This window comes from Dipodomys spectabilis, unplaced genomic scaffold, assembly GCF_019054845.1.
Source record: "Dipodomys spectabilis isolate Male_0828 unplaced genomic scaffold, ASM1905484v1 ptg000490l, whole genome shotgun sequence".
NCBI classification, from domain to species: domain Eukaryota; kingdom Metazoa; phylum Chordata; class Mammalia; order Rodentia; family Heteromyidae; genus Dipodomys; species Dipodomys spectabilis.
The window spans coordinates 280,112-296,347 of NW_024871167.1; the positions used below are offsets into that span (position 1 = coordinate 280,112).

Consider the following 16,236-nt stretch of genomic DNA (forward strand, 5'->3'; position numbering starts at 1 on the left):
TAAAATTGATAGACCTTGGCAAGATAAATTAAGAAAAGAAGAGAGGAAATCCAAATTAACAAGATCAGGGATGCCACCGGAATAATCACAACAAATACCCAACATATCCAAACAATTATAAAGAACTATTTTCAAAAGTTATACTCTCTAAAAAAAGAAAACCTAGCAGGAATGGATGCATTTTTAGAGAAATACAAGTTGCCCAAACTGAGCAAAGAAATGTTCACCATCCCTGGTTGTGAAGGAAATGCAAATAAAGACAACCCTGAGATACCACCTTACCCCAGTCAGAATGGCCCACATCCTAAAGTCAGCCAGCGACAAATGCTGGAGGGGATGCAGAGAAAAAGGAACCCTATTACACTGCTGGTGGGAATGTACACTAACACAACCACTTTGGAAAGCCGTCTGGAGGCACTTCAGAAATCTAAATATAGACCTCCCCTATGACCCAGCCATACCACTCCTAGGCATCTATCCTGAACAACAGGAGCCAGTATACAAGGACACATGCACCTCCATGTTTACTGCAGCACTGTTCACAATAGCCAGGATATGGAAACAACCCAGATGTCCTACCACAGATGAATGGATCCAAAAATTGTGGTATCTATACACAATAGAATATTATGCAGCCATTGAAAAGCACAAAATAGGGCTGGGAAGGTGGCTCAGTGGTAGAGCGCTTGCCTTGCATGCCTGAGGCCCTGGGTTCAATTCCTCAGCACCACATAAGCAAAAAGGAAAAAGCCGGAAGTGGCGCTGTCGCTCAAGTGGTAGAGCACTAGCCTTGAGCTGAAGAGCTGAGGGACAGCGCCCAGGCCCAGAGTTCAGGCCCCAGGACCGGACCCAAAAAAAAAAAAAAGAAAGAAAGAAAGAAAAAAAAAGAAAAGTACAAAATAATAAATAATGCCATTTGTAGGGAAATGGATGGAGCTAGAAGAAATCATGTTGAGCAAGGTAAGCCAAGAGCAAAGAGACAAACGACACATGGTCTCCCTGATAAGTGGATGTTAAATCCAAAATGTAAGGTGATACAACAAAATTAACAAGACTTAAGAAACAAAGGACTTCTACTCATCTCACTACTAAATAACCCCATGCCGCTGATCAAATGTATGGTATATATGAACACACCAGAGGGAAACCTTGAAGAGGACACAGATCTAGGAGGAATCAGGGAAAAACATACAACAGTGGGACCCATCAGCTGCACTGGACATTGATCAAAATGAACTAAGTAACTCAATGGCAGCGATGGGAGGGAGAAAACAAGTGGGAAAGAGGGAACTGCTGATGCTATGCAAAACAAAAGAAATGTACGTATCACTCAATGTGGAAGACATAACTGTATTGTAAAGCTCATAGAGCTCATAAACGTTATAGACCACGATAGACAATTTGCCCCATGCAAGTTAGAATGTGTTTATGACTTTTAAGTATCACTATCCCACAATACTGTAAAATTTTGTAAATTATGTAATCACAATCACAATAAAGAATTTTTTTAAAAGGAACAGTTTAAAAAAAGTGTTGTTATTGGTTAGGTGGTAACTCATGAAATCCTATTTATAAAATTGACAATATAACAGAAAGCAACATAATGTCCTATAAGTATTAAAGACAAACAAGTTTACAAATAATGAAACTGTAGTTACTAACTCTAAAATAGTTGGCCATATGAAAGAAGAGTAACGTCAATTAATAAAGAAAAATAAACTGCTAGTACGCAGCATTCAGCCTTCCATAGCATATTTCACAGTTCCGGCCATTTCGGTTGAGTTGTTGTTAGATACACACACACACACCAAAAAAAAAAGATAAAAAGCTGAATTAATTTTGTTGGGAAGTATGAAATAATTTTCTATAATATTTGAAATATATTTTGTTTATAAATGAATAAAATAAAATAGGTGTTTATCTTAAATTTTAATCATTCTTGTTAAAAAATAAAACTGATCTCAACAATTAAATGAAAAACATGTGTATTTAAAACAATATGTTTAGAAAACTGAATCACATTCCTTGTCAGCATTATGCTTTTCTCTTGCTAGAATCATCTTTGTTCCTTCTTTTTACACCCCAATTATAAACCCTGGCTATATCTTCCCTCACTCAAGCACTAACCATGTGAAAGCAGGGAGAAGAAAAAGTACAGCTCCTATATTTGAAGGGTAACTTCGGTAGTAGTAAACTGATGTCAAAGAAAGTCAAGGTCTTCCTCAAGAGAATCAAGATTCTTCATAAACAGTAGATAAATTCTTTTCCAACAATGCCTGAGCTTCATCAGTATCATATTCAAGCATTACATTAGCCCCACCCACAGACACACTTTATCAGTAGGAGGAAGCGAAGCTTTGCAGTATGGGTTATCTGCCAATAAAAATCTGGTCTCCATTGAATCAGGGGACTCTTTCCTTCTGCACGTATTTTAGAATTTCTAAAGTCTCCTTAATTTCAGGAATCTGACTTTTCAGTCTCCTTTTCTTTCTTCTTTTTTTTTTTTTGTTGGTCATGGGGCTTGGACTCTAGGCATGGGCACTGTCCCTCAGCTCTTCAGCTCAAGGCTAGCGCTCTACCACTTGAGCCACAGTGCCACTTCCAGCTTTTTCTACTTATGTGGTGCTGAAGAATTGAACCCAGGGCCTCATGAATGCAAGGCAAGCACTCTTACCACTGAGCCACCTTCCCAGCCCTCTCCTTTTGAGCAAGGTTGAGTTCCATAAATTCACACGTCTGATAGGGTTCATCCAGCTTCTTTAGTACTGTATCTGCAGTCTCATTCCCAGGTTGTTTCATGAAGGAATCTACATCTTCCACAAGCACTGCTTCAGGAATCCCAAGGTGAAGCCGCGGCCCAGTCCCTGACCCCACTTCTTCAAGGGCAGCACCTTCCTTAGCAACCATCAGCTTGAGAAAGTCAGCTCCCAACTGACTGCCCCCTATCTTTGCTTACTCCCCAACTACACTAAGCTGAAAATATGGTACTTGTTTTCTGAAGGCTTTTCCAAATCTCTCAGCCCACAATTTTACTTTTCTTCTCTTCTAGGTCTGTGTCTGGGTAAGTTAGTTCACTCACTTAGTCATGTTTATTTTACTGTTAAACACTGTTAAATGATGTTTCTGACAGGCAGAATGCTCACTTAACTCACAAAAAAGCAGCTTAGAAGAATAGCCTGTGTATTTCACAAAAGACTGTCGATTAATTTCTCTGCATACCCTACACAACTGTCTCCGTATTGTGAGCATCCTCATGGATTATGACGATGCCTGAACTTGTTCTCTGGTGTGGTTTGCTTAACCATGTTTACACACAAACTGATTATGTAAGCAAGAGAAAGATGAAAACGAACACAGTCCCTTCTGGCTCAGCCCTTCAGATGTTTCAGCAAAGAGCTCATACTATTTATTCTGTCCTACATTATCCAGAGAATTTGGTATGATTTCCTTGTACTTAAAAACCATTTAATAGTCTTGGAACTTACTGTAAAGATAACTTGTTTAAAATCATCAGGCATTAGCTGCTGGTTTGACTATTTACTAATACTACTTTACTAAATTTCCTTACAGCTTCTAAATGTTTTCATTACTTTGGGACAAGGATCGGAGAAACAAGGCATTAGTCAATACGCAGGAAGTCAGATTTTACTTTTTGGTTATCAACCTTGATCTCTGCAAGCAATCCATTCTCTCTCTGATTTCAGAAGTCTTGTAAGGAAATAGGACTTCAGCCTTATAATGTCAGGGGGAAAATTACCAGGATACTTAATGTATGGGTTTTTTAGGGGGAGTGACCTTTTTCAGTTGGAGAGTAATTCTTGACATGTGGTCCAGATAGGTCTCAAGTACTCTATCCTCCTGCTTCATTGTACTGCATGCTCGGGTTACAATCATGTTCCACCATGCCCACTTGCTATTTTGACATAAAATTCAATTTTAAATATCCCAGGCTATGACCCTAAGATAACATTGTTTCTGGAGAATTAAGTATCATGAAAACCACAGATCAACATGTTTGAACTCATCAGTCACTTTCTGTGATAAGCATAAAAACCCATGCTTTCCTGTACATTTGAAGTTCCGACATAAATTAACAAATTAATATGCCAGAGAATGCTGCACATATGACTATTCAGAGATCCCTTTTCCCTTCCTCTTTTTAGGAGGGTGAGAATGGTGGGGAAAATATCTGGTCTCCCAATATATCCCAAGCTAGGCTACCTCCACTTTTAGAATTGTGGGATTTAAGTAAACTGCCACCACATCTGGCTAAAACTTGTTGACTGTTCATCTGGAGGTGGAATGCCTCAGGAGGTATAGTGCCACCCTTGAGCAAAAAACTAGACACAGCTCCCAGGTACTTAGTTTAGCCCCCAAGTGCTGGAGATAAACAAAAAAATGCTTTTGGCTTTGAATTAAAATTGACAACAATTTTAGATAAGGTATTAGCAATCTATAGACAGCATATATATATATATATATATATATGTATATGTATATATATATATACATATATATATATATATATATACATATATATATGCTGTATTGCCAGGATTACACTATCTATCATTTTAATTGGACACTGTTGTTTGGGCCAAGAAGCATCCATTAAAGATAATTTTGCAGAACATGGAAAAAGCATTTTAACAATCTCCTGCTAAGGCAAGTTGAAAAGGAGAAGTCAATCTGCTGGTGGTTATAATGGGGACAATCTAATTTTATTAAATGGCTTTTTATCATAAAATGCTATTTTTTCAGTCTCAGTGTGTGAGAACCCTAGAGCCCTGTGAGGACTATGGCTGGCTGCAATAGAGCTGACTGACATTTGAATGATAAAAGTGGAAAACTTTGTGTGTGCGTGTGAGAGAGAGAGGGAGAGAGAGAGATTGAGAGAGAGAGAGAGAGAGAGAGAGACAGAGAGACTTTCTAACGTCTCCTGTCGACAGGATGAGTCTCTGTATGTACTTATCTCAGTAATTCATGACATCCTGGACGTATCCCTGCCTGTCTCTGTTGAGTTCTTGATACTTCTTGAAAAGTATCCTTTCGTTAATCTTCCCATAATTCCCTTAAGCTACCCTGGGACAATTTTAGCCTATAAATTCAGAGGTTATGGAGATACCTTGAATTTAATCATATCTGTCCATTAACCCACTCTTCACTTCGTTTGATATTTAATTATTAAACATAAGGTAGTCTGTATGGAGAGTTCTTTATCTGTTCTCCCAGAAACTGCTGCTTGAAACCAGCGTCAGTGATTCATTTGTTCAAGGAATTCTTTCTGAGACACCCCAGAGAGGCAGTACCAGATTTAAATAGCCCTTTGTTAGCTATGCCTTTCACAAGTGTCAAACTTCCCTCATGACTTGCTATCCCTTTCCTTCCTAATTAGATGACATGATTACTGCCACTACTGCTGGAGTTGTCACTGACACCAGTTAAGAAAAGATTGTGTCCTCTCACAGGGTGAAAAGACACAAAGGAAGAAAGAAAAATAGAAAGTCAGAAATTCTACATGTATCATAACTTCCTCCCCTGCATTGCTAGAAAGCCTAAAGGGCCAAGCTCCCTTCCCCAGTTACCATCCCTGGCCTTCATTAAGAGCCTTCCCCTCCATGTTCCCTAGAATATTCACTGAAGCTTATTGAAAGTTTAGTGAATACAAGTGTACTTTAGTGTTCACATCTTTACAGAGCTTCATCTATTAACATTTGACCTCTGTGAATTTTCAACATTTTGTGAATTCTCACTTTTGAGATAGTGTATATATATATATATATATATATATATATATATATATATATATATATATATATAAACTTCTGCTTGACGAATATTTCGAAAAGATGAATCAGAATTAAAATTTTCCTGAGTTTCAAACAGAGTGTGCTCCCATCCATCACTGCATATCACATCTGCCCACCAATTTGGAAGGAAAATACAAATGGAAAGAAATGTGAAAATAAAGCTCAGGATGAAGGAGTAAATGTGGAAGAGACCTACAAGGGATAATCAATCTTGTTCATATGGCTGCTTTGGTAACTGCTCTCATAGTTCCCTCCCTGCCAAATGACAAGATTCCATAATCCTAATCGCAATAGGAATTTGGTAAGAACTGTCTGAGTGAAAATAAAAAAGACAGGACCAACCACACACTGCATCAGTATCCAGTCCTTTATGTTGAGTGAAAAACATCTTTTTAGGCACTGTCAAATTGTCTTTCCTCCCCAGGCATTCAGTTCCAGGATGGAGTGACCTTGAGCTCCCTCGGTGGCTATCTCAATACAGTGAGGACAGAAAAAACCAGAAAAGCTCTTGCCTTACAACCAGAAAAGTGGCTATTGAGAAAAAGAATTTAAACTGCATTGTTACCAATGGTATTCTCAAATAACTGTTTTCTAAATAAAAACAAAACTTTTTTTCTTTGCTCAAGGATTTGAGATCGTGTTTCAGATTACAGGTCAACATGTTTGGTAGGTTGAACCCCATATTACCTTAAGGTGAGGTATGAATTTATAATGAGAGACAAAATATAGGTTTAAGGAAATAGGTAGTGTGGGTAGGCGAGTGAGGGATGAGATCACACTGATCAAGATCCACTGCATACATGTTCAACTGAAATGTCTTGGTACAACTACTTAAAGATAGCAAGAAATGAAACTTAAAACAAGCTCACTAACTAGAGTCTGAAATGATTCTGTGACATACTGAATGGGGGGAACCTACTGAATTCTCTGTAGACTGATTCTGATACAGAAATCACTCCATGAATGTCTCAGGAAAAACTACTATTTCAGTATAAAACTGCTCTGTCTAAACTCCTAGGGAAGAATGCTTTGCAAGTGAAATTCGTATAAAATGCTGCAGTAGTGATATTTTTGTCAAATGTTAAGGAAAAACATAAAAATGCACCCATTCTTCCACCAGAGCAGTGCTGGAAAAATATCATTCTGATTCTCTCTGGTTACCCTACATCAGGGGTTCATATTTGCCTTGGTATTCTTAGGAGAGAGACTCTTTGGTACTGTAGTCACATGCTTCCAAATTCCTGGCTGATTTAAGTGTTCCTGGGGATTTGGTTCTTCCATCACAGGGGTAGCTGAATAGTCAATGGAGTAAAGATTATTTCACCATAAATACTTTTCAGATTGGACTTGAAATATGCTTGTTATTCAGAAGACTTCAGACAGACAAACTTGGAGTCCAAGAATACAGGCAATGTGTGCTCAAACGTTCTGTGGGCCCTAGAAGTCTCACATGTTCATCTTCCCTTTCCTTTCTCTGACTCTTATCACTTCACTCCTTATCCTCTGCCCACCATCCCCTCTATACTCACTCACACACGTACTCACAGGACCGCATGGGTACATTAAGCTCAATGAGGTGGGTTGTCAGTAGATTCTAATGTCTTCACAAAACGCGAGAGGAACAGGAGACTCACTCACCACACAAACTGGGTGTATTACTTTGCAAATGTCCCAACAATAATCAGTATCATTATTATTCCATAAACCTTTTGTGAGATTGGCAAATGCTAAGGTTTAGATTCATTGTACTGTTTAAGACTCTAACTGAAATGAGGAAGATGGCAGCGCTCTCACAGGTAGTCCTACTACGTGTCTCTGACCAAAAGATCTAAGGTCACAGCCACACTTTACCTCACTCCAATCAAACTCTAAATATCTAAAGACTTTTCCTATTTTTCCTAGCAGGCAAACAAGGAAAGCAAAAACATGAACAGTGAGCAGGACTCCTGCGGAGCAGCTGTACCATGCAGCTCTAGAACCCTGCTCCAGATCCCACTCCAACCCCCTTCCCCCATGGAGAAGGAATGAATCCAGCAATCCTGCCATTACAATTGCCAGAAATAGGCACAATGTGGTAAGTTCCCAAAGTTAGCCCATGCTTTTATCTCTGGCAGGATCCATGTGGGCCCCCAGGAAACCACAGCTGCAGCCAATCCCTTGCTCCACTGGCCTATTGACCTGCTGACTGGGCACTCTGCTGGGACCTGCTCCCTCCCTGCCACCACTGGGCACAGACCGTGGGCTCTCACATCCACTGCAGTATCATCCTGCTGCAGGCACCGTCACTGACACAGCTCCCAGCTGCAGGCCACTACCCCCAAGGCTGCCTGCAGCCTCCCACCACCTCTGCTGCAGACCAGCATGGTGCCCACTGCCCATATCAGCCCACTTAACCAGGTTCCACCAAGTCCTCCCATTGCCCAGACTCCCCATGCTGCAGAGGAGTCCCTTAAGCTGCAGCAGACACCACCCTGCACCTGTACCTGCCAACACCCAGACCCTCTGACTGATAACCCACCAGCTCCATCATGGCTGCCACAGCACAGGCTCTGTGGTCAAGTGCACCACCAGCTGCAGACTCTGTAAGTAACCCACCTGGGTCCACTCCCTGGGGGTGGAAACTCTGTGGGATCCCAAAGTCCTCTGACCCAAACTCCTTCCAAAAGGGAAGGATCACATCAAACCAGAACACAGACATAAGCTCTGTTTCTAAAGATCCTGTGGCTACCTGGGAAGGCCTGGGAACACAGCTCCAGGCCCATGAGAGCAGTCTACAAACCTGAAACTCCCAAACTCCCTACCACCAGGCCTGAGAGTGGGACTCTAGATACTGGTCACCCTCCCTCATGACAAGGCTATCTGTTCCCAACCAAGCCAAAAGGAAAATGGACTACCGCAAGGCATACAAGGTTTTATCAGGAACTGGCCTTGAGGACTACATCTAGAGTCAAGCTACCTCAAACAACCCGAAAAACCCACTCTTTAGGGGTTTTGTTTGTTTTTATGTCTGATGGTTTGCTGTTTGTTTTTATTCTGATGTGTTACTTTTGTGTATTGATTTTTTTAGGATTTATTATTTCACTCAAATCTATTTTTCATTATTTCTTGTTTTTTTCCACTACTTTTCAATTTCCTAATTTTTATTTTTTTCCTCTCACTCTCCCCTTTTCATTTCTTTCCACACTATACTACTACTACATCAGAGTTACTCTGTCTACTTCTATGAAGAAAGAAAGGCCTCCTATGTCTGTCTTCTTCTATGAAAAAAGTAAGGCTATAAGAGAACCTGATAAGGTCAACCAGAAGCTACTAGATGACTTCATGGCCTCCACAAATAAAAGGATAAAGGAAATCCAACAGAGGGAGAAAGAATCTAATGAAAAGATAGAAACCAAGATAAAGGAGTGGAAAGAGAAGTCAAAAAAACAACTCCAAGGGATAAGGCAATCTATTCAAGACTTAAAAGAAAACCTTGGTAATAAGCTGGCCACCATTAAGAAAGACCAGGAAGAAGGAAATGAAGTACACGGCAAAGTAAAAGGCCTTGAAAGAAGAATCTCAGAGGCAGAAGCATGACAGGTCACTGCAAGAAATACAGGATAGGGTTCCGGGAAGATGGCGGAGGAGAAGCTGGAATCTGAACAAGCTCTTGCATAGAAAACAGTTTCAGAGTTCCAGTGAACAGTCCCAAGCCAGAGAATCACACCAAGTGTGCCATCACAGGACAGAGAGTTAGCCAAGAGAGGGGAAGCCAAGCAGACACATCTGAGCGTCTGCCAGCAGCTGCTGCTGCGGCGGCAGGGTCGCAGCTGCGACCGCAGCCGCGGCCATACCTGAGCGCTCACACAGAGAGTCCGGGACGAAGGAGCCAGACGCAGCGGGCGAGCGGATTCTACTCAACACCAGCAAGAACCCACAAGGAGCGGACAACTTCATCCTGCACTTTGCAGACCAGAGACGACCCAGGATCCAAGACTCAGCGTGAGTAGCCCCACTTCCTCACTCCTTCCCAGGGAGCAGAGGAGGGAAGGCCACCCCTCCCCCCCCCAGCACCGGTGATCTCCATCTTGGATACCGACAAAGCTCGGAGGAGCGGCTAGCTCCAGCTCAGGCCTTGGAATAAAACGAGTCATTTAGCAGGTCACAAGAACTTAACGGCGAAGTGACCTCACAGACTCAGTTCCATCCAGGGAAAAGTCACCCAGCTCAGGCGCCAGCCATTGGAGTCCCTCTCCTCACCGGGTAACCAGAGCCAGAGGCTGCCCCGCCCTCTAGCAGCCACCAAAATCAATTGAAAAACAGAAACCCTGAGAATGGCTCCAGGCTGGGTGCTGTGAGTTTTTTTCACAAAATAGCCCCAGGGAAAAGCTACTGTTTGTTGAAAGGCCTCAACTCTACCCAGAACCTAGCCTCATCACTGCATCCCCCTCTTTTGTGATTCTCAAAGCAGATCACCCTCCCAGTAAACTAACCTGGGAGGGGGAATCTCAAAATCTTGGGTAAAGCAGAGCATTTTTCTGCCTGTTCCAACAAACTGACTTAAGAAACCAATCAAGCCACAGGACCTCAAGCTGACCAGAGACTCCAACCACACTCTGGTTACAGACAAAAGGGAGATACAGGACTCTTCCCACCCCTCCCCCCCCCAAAAAAAAATCAAAGACCTTTTTTTTTTTTTTTTTCTTCTTCTTTTCTTTTTTTCTTTTTTTTTGTTTTGTTTTTTTTTTCTTCGTTTTTTGTTACCTTATATATATAAAAAAATTTTTTTTGCTTTTCTAAAACTTTTATTAATCTTTAATTTTTGCCTCTTCTGAAAAAAATAATTGTTTTCCATTAACTTTTTTTTTTTCTTTTCTCCTCTTATAATTTTTATTTTAGGAATACGTGAATGTGTGTTTTCCTTTCTTTTCTTGTCTTCTTTCTCTTTTTCTTTCATTCTTAATTATCTTTTTGTTTTTTGTATAGCTCTACTGAACTTCTGATCTTTTTTTTTCTCCCTTTCTTATCCTTTTCACCTTTTCCTTTCTTTTGTTCTTCTGTATGTGACTTAACTCTTGTCCTGCACATCCTCAGATAAACCCATAGTTAACCAGTAGACCCTACCCCCCATTGTGTACACACTTAAGCCACAAACTTATTACTCAATTCAAAACCTCTGAGACTTAAATTCATTAATAGCAGTACTACCTCTTTATACCTATATAATATTTTAAGCATTTTTTTAAAGTTTTCCACATCTCCTCTATGTCCCTCCCTTTCTCTCAACATATTCATATTCCTCTATAAATAGATGGTCTTTTAATCTCTAAAATAACATTAATTTTTACGTTTCTATTTTTTTTCTGGTCTCTTTTCATTCCCCTTTCCCTTTCTTCTTTCTCTCTCTCTCTCTACTTGCATCCTACCCAACCTATTTCCTGCACTGTGATTAGGACATAGTTAACTCTCCCTGTGCCTCCCCACACCAATCTATTCCTATTTTTTACCCACATCTCTCCCTAACCCTAATAATTTCTGGTTTTCCAAATTCTTCTCTGCGGTTCGAAGTCCTTTAACATATAGTTGTTTGATGTCGAATAGATGTATCTGTTGAACTAGATTGTATCTGTAGACTATTGACTGTACAAATGTAAACTTTGGTTGATGGTTGCCTTAAGATAGTGTTCTAGCACAAAACTGGTGCTATCTTCATCTCAAATGGGCAGAGTAAGCCGGAAAAACACAAGAAAAATGGCAAATTCGGGTATCTCAATTCCCAATCTTGATAATCAGGGGTTAGAACAGATAATGAATAATCCAGAGGAGAGTTCCCAAACAGCTCTACAAACACTGCTGGCAAACATGATAAATGAAAAGTTTGACAATGTACAAAGGATTCTGTATGAGCGTGACAGGGAGAGAGAGGAGGCATCCCAGAAGTTTATATAGGAATATCATAAGCGTGAGGAAGCTACTCAAAAACTGATACAGGATTTGCGTGAACAACTTGAGAATACTCAAAGAGAAAGGGAGGAATGGCGTGAGCAGGCTGAGAACACTCAAAGAGATCTGCAGGAATCCCACGAACGGGAGGAAGCTAATCAAAGAGTAATACAGGAATTGAGAGACCAGGTAGAGAACACACAAAGATCACTAAAGGCATTCATGGAATCCATTAACAAAGAGCTGAAGGAAGTCAGGGAGACCACAAAGGGAATGCTGAATGGAACCCAACAGAAGGAATGGGAGCCCAAAGAAACCATAACCAATCAACTAAGTGATTTGAGGACAAACACTGAACACCAAATTAAGGAAGTAAAGAAATTCATACAAGACCTAAAACAGAGCTTCAACAAAGAACTTGAAGCCATCAAAGCTGACCAACTAGAAGGAAAAGAGATAAAAAACAAAGTAGAGAGTCTTGACAGCAGGTTAGACCATGCAGAAGATCGAATCTCAGGGATTGAAGACAGCCTAGATATTATAGAGAAAGAACATACAACCATCCAAGACAAGTCCAAGAAATATGATAGATCTATCCAACACCTGGAAGACACCATCAGAAGGCCTAACCTAAGGATAATGGGTGTAGAGGAGCACCTAGAAACAGAAGTTAATGGTCTAGGAAATTTGTTTAACAGGATCCTAGCAGAGAACTTCCCAAACATGCAAAAAGATAGGCCTGTCCAGATACAAGAAGCCTTTAGAACCCCAAATAGACCAGACCAGAATAGGACATCCCACCGCCACATTATAATCCACACAGGATCAACTCAGAACAAGGAAAAGATCCTTAAAGCTGTCAGAGAGAAAAGGGTAATCACTTATAAAGGGAAACCAATTAGAATCACCTCAGATTTCTCAGCAGAGACAATCAAAGCAAGAAGAGCCTGGAACGATGTATGCCATGCCCTAAAAACAAACAACTATCAACCAAGAATACTGTACCCAGCTAAACTCTCCTTCATAACCGAAGGCCAAATAAAAACCTTCCATAGCAAAGAAAAATTGAAACAATACATCTCCACCAAAATAGCCCTACAAAAGATTCTTAAAGATGTCCTACACATAGAAAACCAACAAGACCGCAATAAAGGCCAAGAAACTGCACCCAAACTGAGAATCCAAGAACCATAGGAAGAACCCAGTTTTCGCAGCCCCCAAAAAGGTAGATAACATGGCAGGAACTCCCAAATACCTCTCAGTCCTATCTCTTAATGTTAACGGACTGAACTCTCCAATTAAGCGACAGAGACTGTCTAGTTGGATTAAAAAACAAGACCCTTCTATCTGCTGCCTGCAGGAGTCACATCTTGCCCGTAAAAACAAACACATTTTCAATGTTAAAGGCTGGAACAAAATCTACCAAGCAAACGGACCGCATAAACAGGCGGGAGTTGCAATCCTAATATCAGATAAAATAGACTTCAAATTAAAATTCGTGAAAAGAGATAAAGAAGGTCACTACATACTAATTAAAGGATCTCTCCTTCAGGAGGATATTACAATTCTAAATATCTATTCACCAAACAATGGAGCACCCAAATTTATCAAAGAAACACTACTTTCCCTCAAATCCCATATAGATCCAAAGACATTAATTGTTGGGGATTTTAACACACCACTCTCCCCACTAGATAGATCAACTCGGCAAAAACTCAACAGAGAAACCACAGATCTAAACAGCTGCATAGATCAACTAGACTTAACAGACATTTACCGAACATTTCACCCAGCAGCATCAGAATACACGTTTTTCTCAGCAGCACATGCAACGTTTTCTATAATAGACCACATTTTAGGCCACAAAGCAAACTTGTCTAAATTCAGAAACATTGAAGTTATACCTTGCATTCTCTCTGACCACAAGGGAATAAAATTAGAACTCAACACCAAAAGCCACCAAAGAAAGTCCGGTATCACATGGAGGCTGAACAACACACTGCTGAATCATGAGTGGGTCATGGAAGAGATTAGAAAGGAAATTCAAATGTTCATGCTATTCAACAAAAATGAACACACAAATTACCAGCTCCTCTGGGACACAGCAAAGGCAGTACTCAGAGGCAAGTTTATAGCTCTGAGCTCCTACATCAACAAATTGGAGAGATCTGAAACTAGCAATTTAATGACGCATCTAAACCTCCTTGAAAAAGAGCAGCAAGATAAACCCCAATCCAGTAGACGGAAAGAAATAATCAAAATTAAATCAGAATTAAATGAATTAGAATCCAAAATAACTATAGAAAGAATCAACAAAACAAAGAGTTGGTTCTTCGAAAAACTTAACAAAATTGACAGACCCTTAGCAAATCTTATCAGAAAAAGAAGAGAACACACCCAAATTAATAAACTCAGAGATGAGAATGGAAACATCACCACGGAAACAACCAAGATTCAGAACATTATAAGGGAATACTTCTCAAAACTGTATGCTAATAAGTTTGAGAACTTGACAGAAATGGACCTCTTCCTAGCAAATATTGACATGCCAAAACTAAACCAAGATGAGTTAAACTATCTTAACAGGCCCATATCAAGCATTGAAATAGAAACAGCAATAAGAGACCTCCCAGCTAAGAAAAGTCCAGGACCAGATGGTTTTACAGCGGAATTTTACAAGGCCTTCAAAGCAGAGCTCACACCAATTCTCCTCCAACTCTTCAATGAAATTGAAAGAGAAAGCTCACTACCGAACACATTCTATGAAGCCATCATGACCCTCATCCCAAAACCAGGCAGGGACTCATCAAAGAAAGAGAACTATAGACCCATTTCTTTGATGAACATTGATGCAAAACTTCTCAACAAAATTTTGGCCAACCGACTTCAACAATTCATCCAAAAAATCATACACCACGATCAAACAGGATTCATTTCAGGGATGCAAAGCTGGTTCAATATACGCAAATCAATTAATATTTTTCATCACATCAACAGGAGCAAGAATAACAACCACATGGTTATCTCAATAGACGCAGAAAAAGCATTCGACAAGATCCAACACCCCTTTATGATGAAGGTTTTGGAAAAATTAGGGATCCATGGAACATTCCTCAGTACAATAAAGGCTGTATATGACAAACCTACAGCCAGCATTATACTCAATGGTGAAAAACTAAAGCCATTTCCTCTTAACTCAGGAACAAGACAAGGATGCCCACTCTCTCCACTTCTCTTCAATCTAGTGTTAGAATGCCTAGCTACAGCAATAAGACAAGATGCAGACATAAAGGGGATCCAAATAGGGAAAGAAGAAATAAAACTCTCCCTCTTTGCAGATGACATGATCTTGTATTTAAAGAATCCCATAGACTCCACTCCCAAATTACTTAAGCTGATTCAAAACTTTGGCAAAGTAGCAGGTTATAAAATTAACCCCCAAAAATCCATGGCTTTTCTGTATGCCAACAATGAGAAAAGTGTGGCTGAAATTAGGAAAGCAACTCCATTTGTAATAGCCCCACAAAAAATAAAATACCTAGGAATTAACTTAACTAAAGAAGTGAAGGACCTCTATGATGAAAACTTTAAAATCTTGAAAAAGGAAATCAACACAGAACTTAAAAAATGGCAAAACCTCCCATGCTCCTGGATTGGAAAGATTAACATTGTGAAAATGGCAATACTTCCCAAGGCTATCTACAAATTCAACGCAATACCTATCAAAATTCCAACCTCATTCTTCAAGGAAATAGAAGAGGCAATCCCAAAATTCACATGGAACAACAAAAGACCCCGAATAGCAAAAACGCTCTTCAACGGAAAGAACACTGCTGGAGGAATATCAATACCAAATTTCAAACTCTACTATAAAGCCATAGTAATCAAAACAGCTTGGTATTGGCATAAGAACAGACCTCAGGGCCAATGGAATAGAATTGAAAACCCAGAAATGAACCTACAGACCTATAGCCATCTAATCTTCGATAAGGGAGCTAAAACAATAGAATGGAAGACAGACAGCCTCTTCAGTAAATGGTGCTGGCAAAACTGGTTAACTACATGTAGAAAACTAAAGCTAGATCCTTATATATCACCCTGCACCAGAATCAACTGCAAATGGATCAAAGACCTTGAACTCAAAGCAGACACTCTGAAAACATTACAGGATGGAATAGGAGAAACCCTGGGTCTCCTCGGCTCAGGCCGAAATATTCTGAATAGAGACCCGGAAACACAACAAATCAAAGAAAGGTTGGACAAATGGGATTGTATAAGGTTGCAGAGCTTCTGCCGGGCAAATGACATAGCTAGCAAGATCAATAGAAAGCCCACGGATTGGGAGAAGATCTTTACTAGCCATACAACGGACAAGGGTCTCATATCTAAAATATACTTGGAACTCAAAAAATTAAACCACCCAACAACAAATCCTCAAAGAAACAACTGCCCAATAAGTAAGTGGGCGAAAGACCTAAAGAGAAGCTTCTCTGAAGAAGAAAGA

The 16,236-nt window shown here is 40.1% G+C and overlaps 1 protein-coding gene and 1 pseudogene across 1 annotated transcript in view; both read right to left on the reverse strand.

Annotated features, from left to right (window-relative positions):
- Positions 1 to 2,034: 2,034 nt before the first annotated feature.
- LOC122098746 lies at positions 2,035 to 2,904 on the reverse strand (annotated as a pseudogene).
- Positions 2,905 to 7,005: 4,101 nt separating this feature from the next.
- Positions 7,006 to 16,236, reverse strand: part of LOC122098741 (double-strand-break repair protein rad21-like protein 1) — a 28,661-nt gene continuing 19,430 nt past the window's right edge. Inside the window, exons 9-10 of the mRNA XM_042669175.1 lie at positions 8,294 to 8,466; positions 7,006 to 7,102 (exon numbers count right to left, since the gene is read on the reverse strand). Coding sequence (XP_042525109.1) covers positions 7,006 to 7,102; positions 8,294 to 8,466 — 270 coding nt within the window. The remainder of the gene's footprint in view (positions 7,103 to 8,293; positions 8,467 to 16,236) is intronic.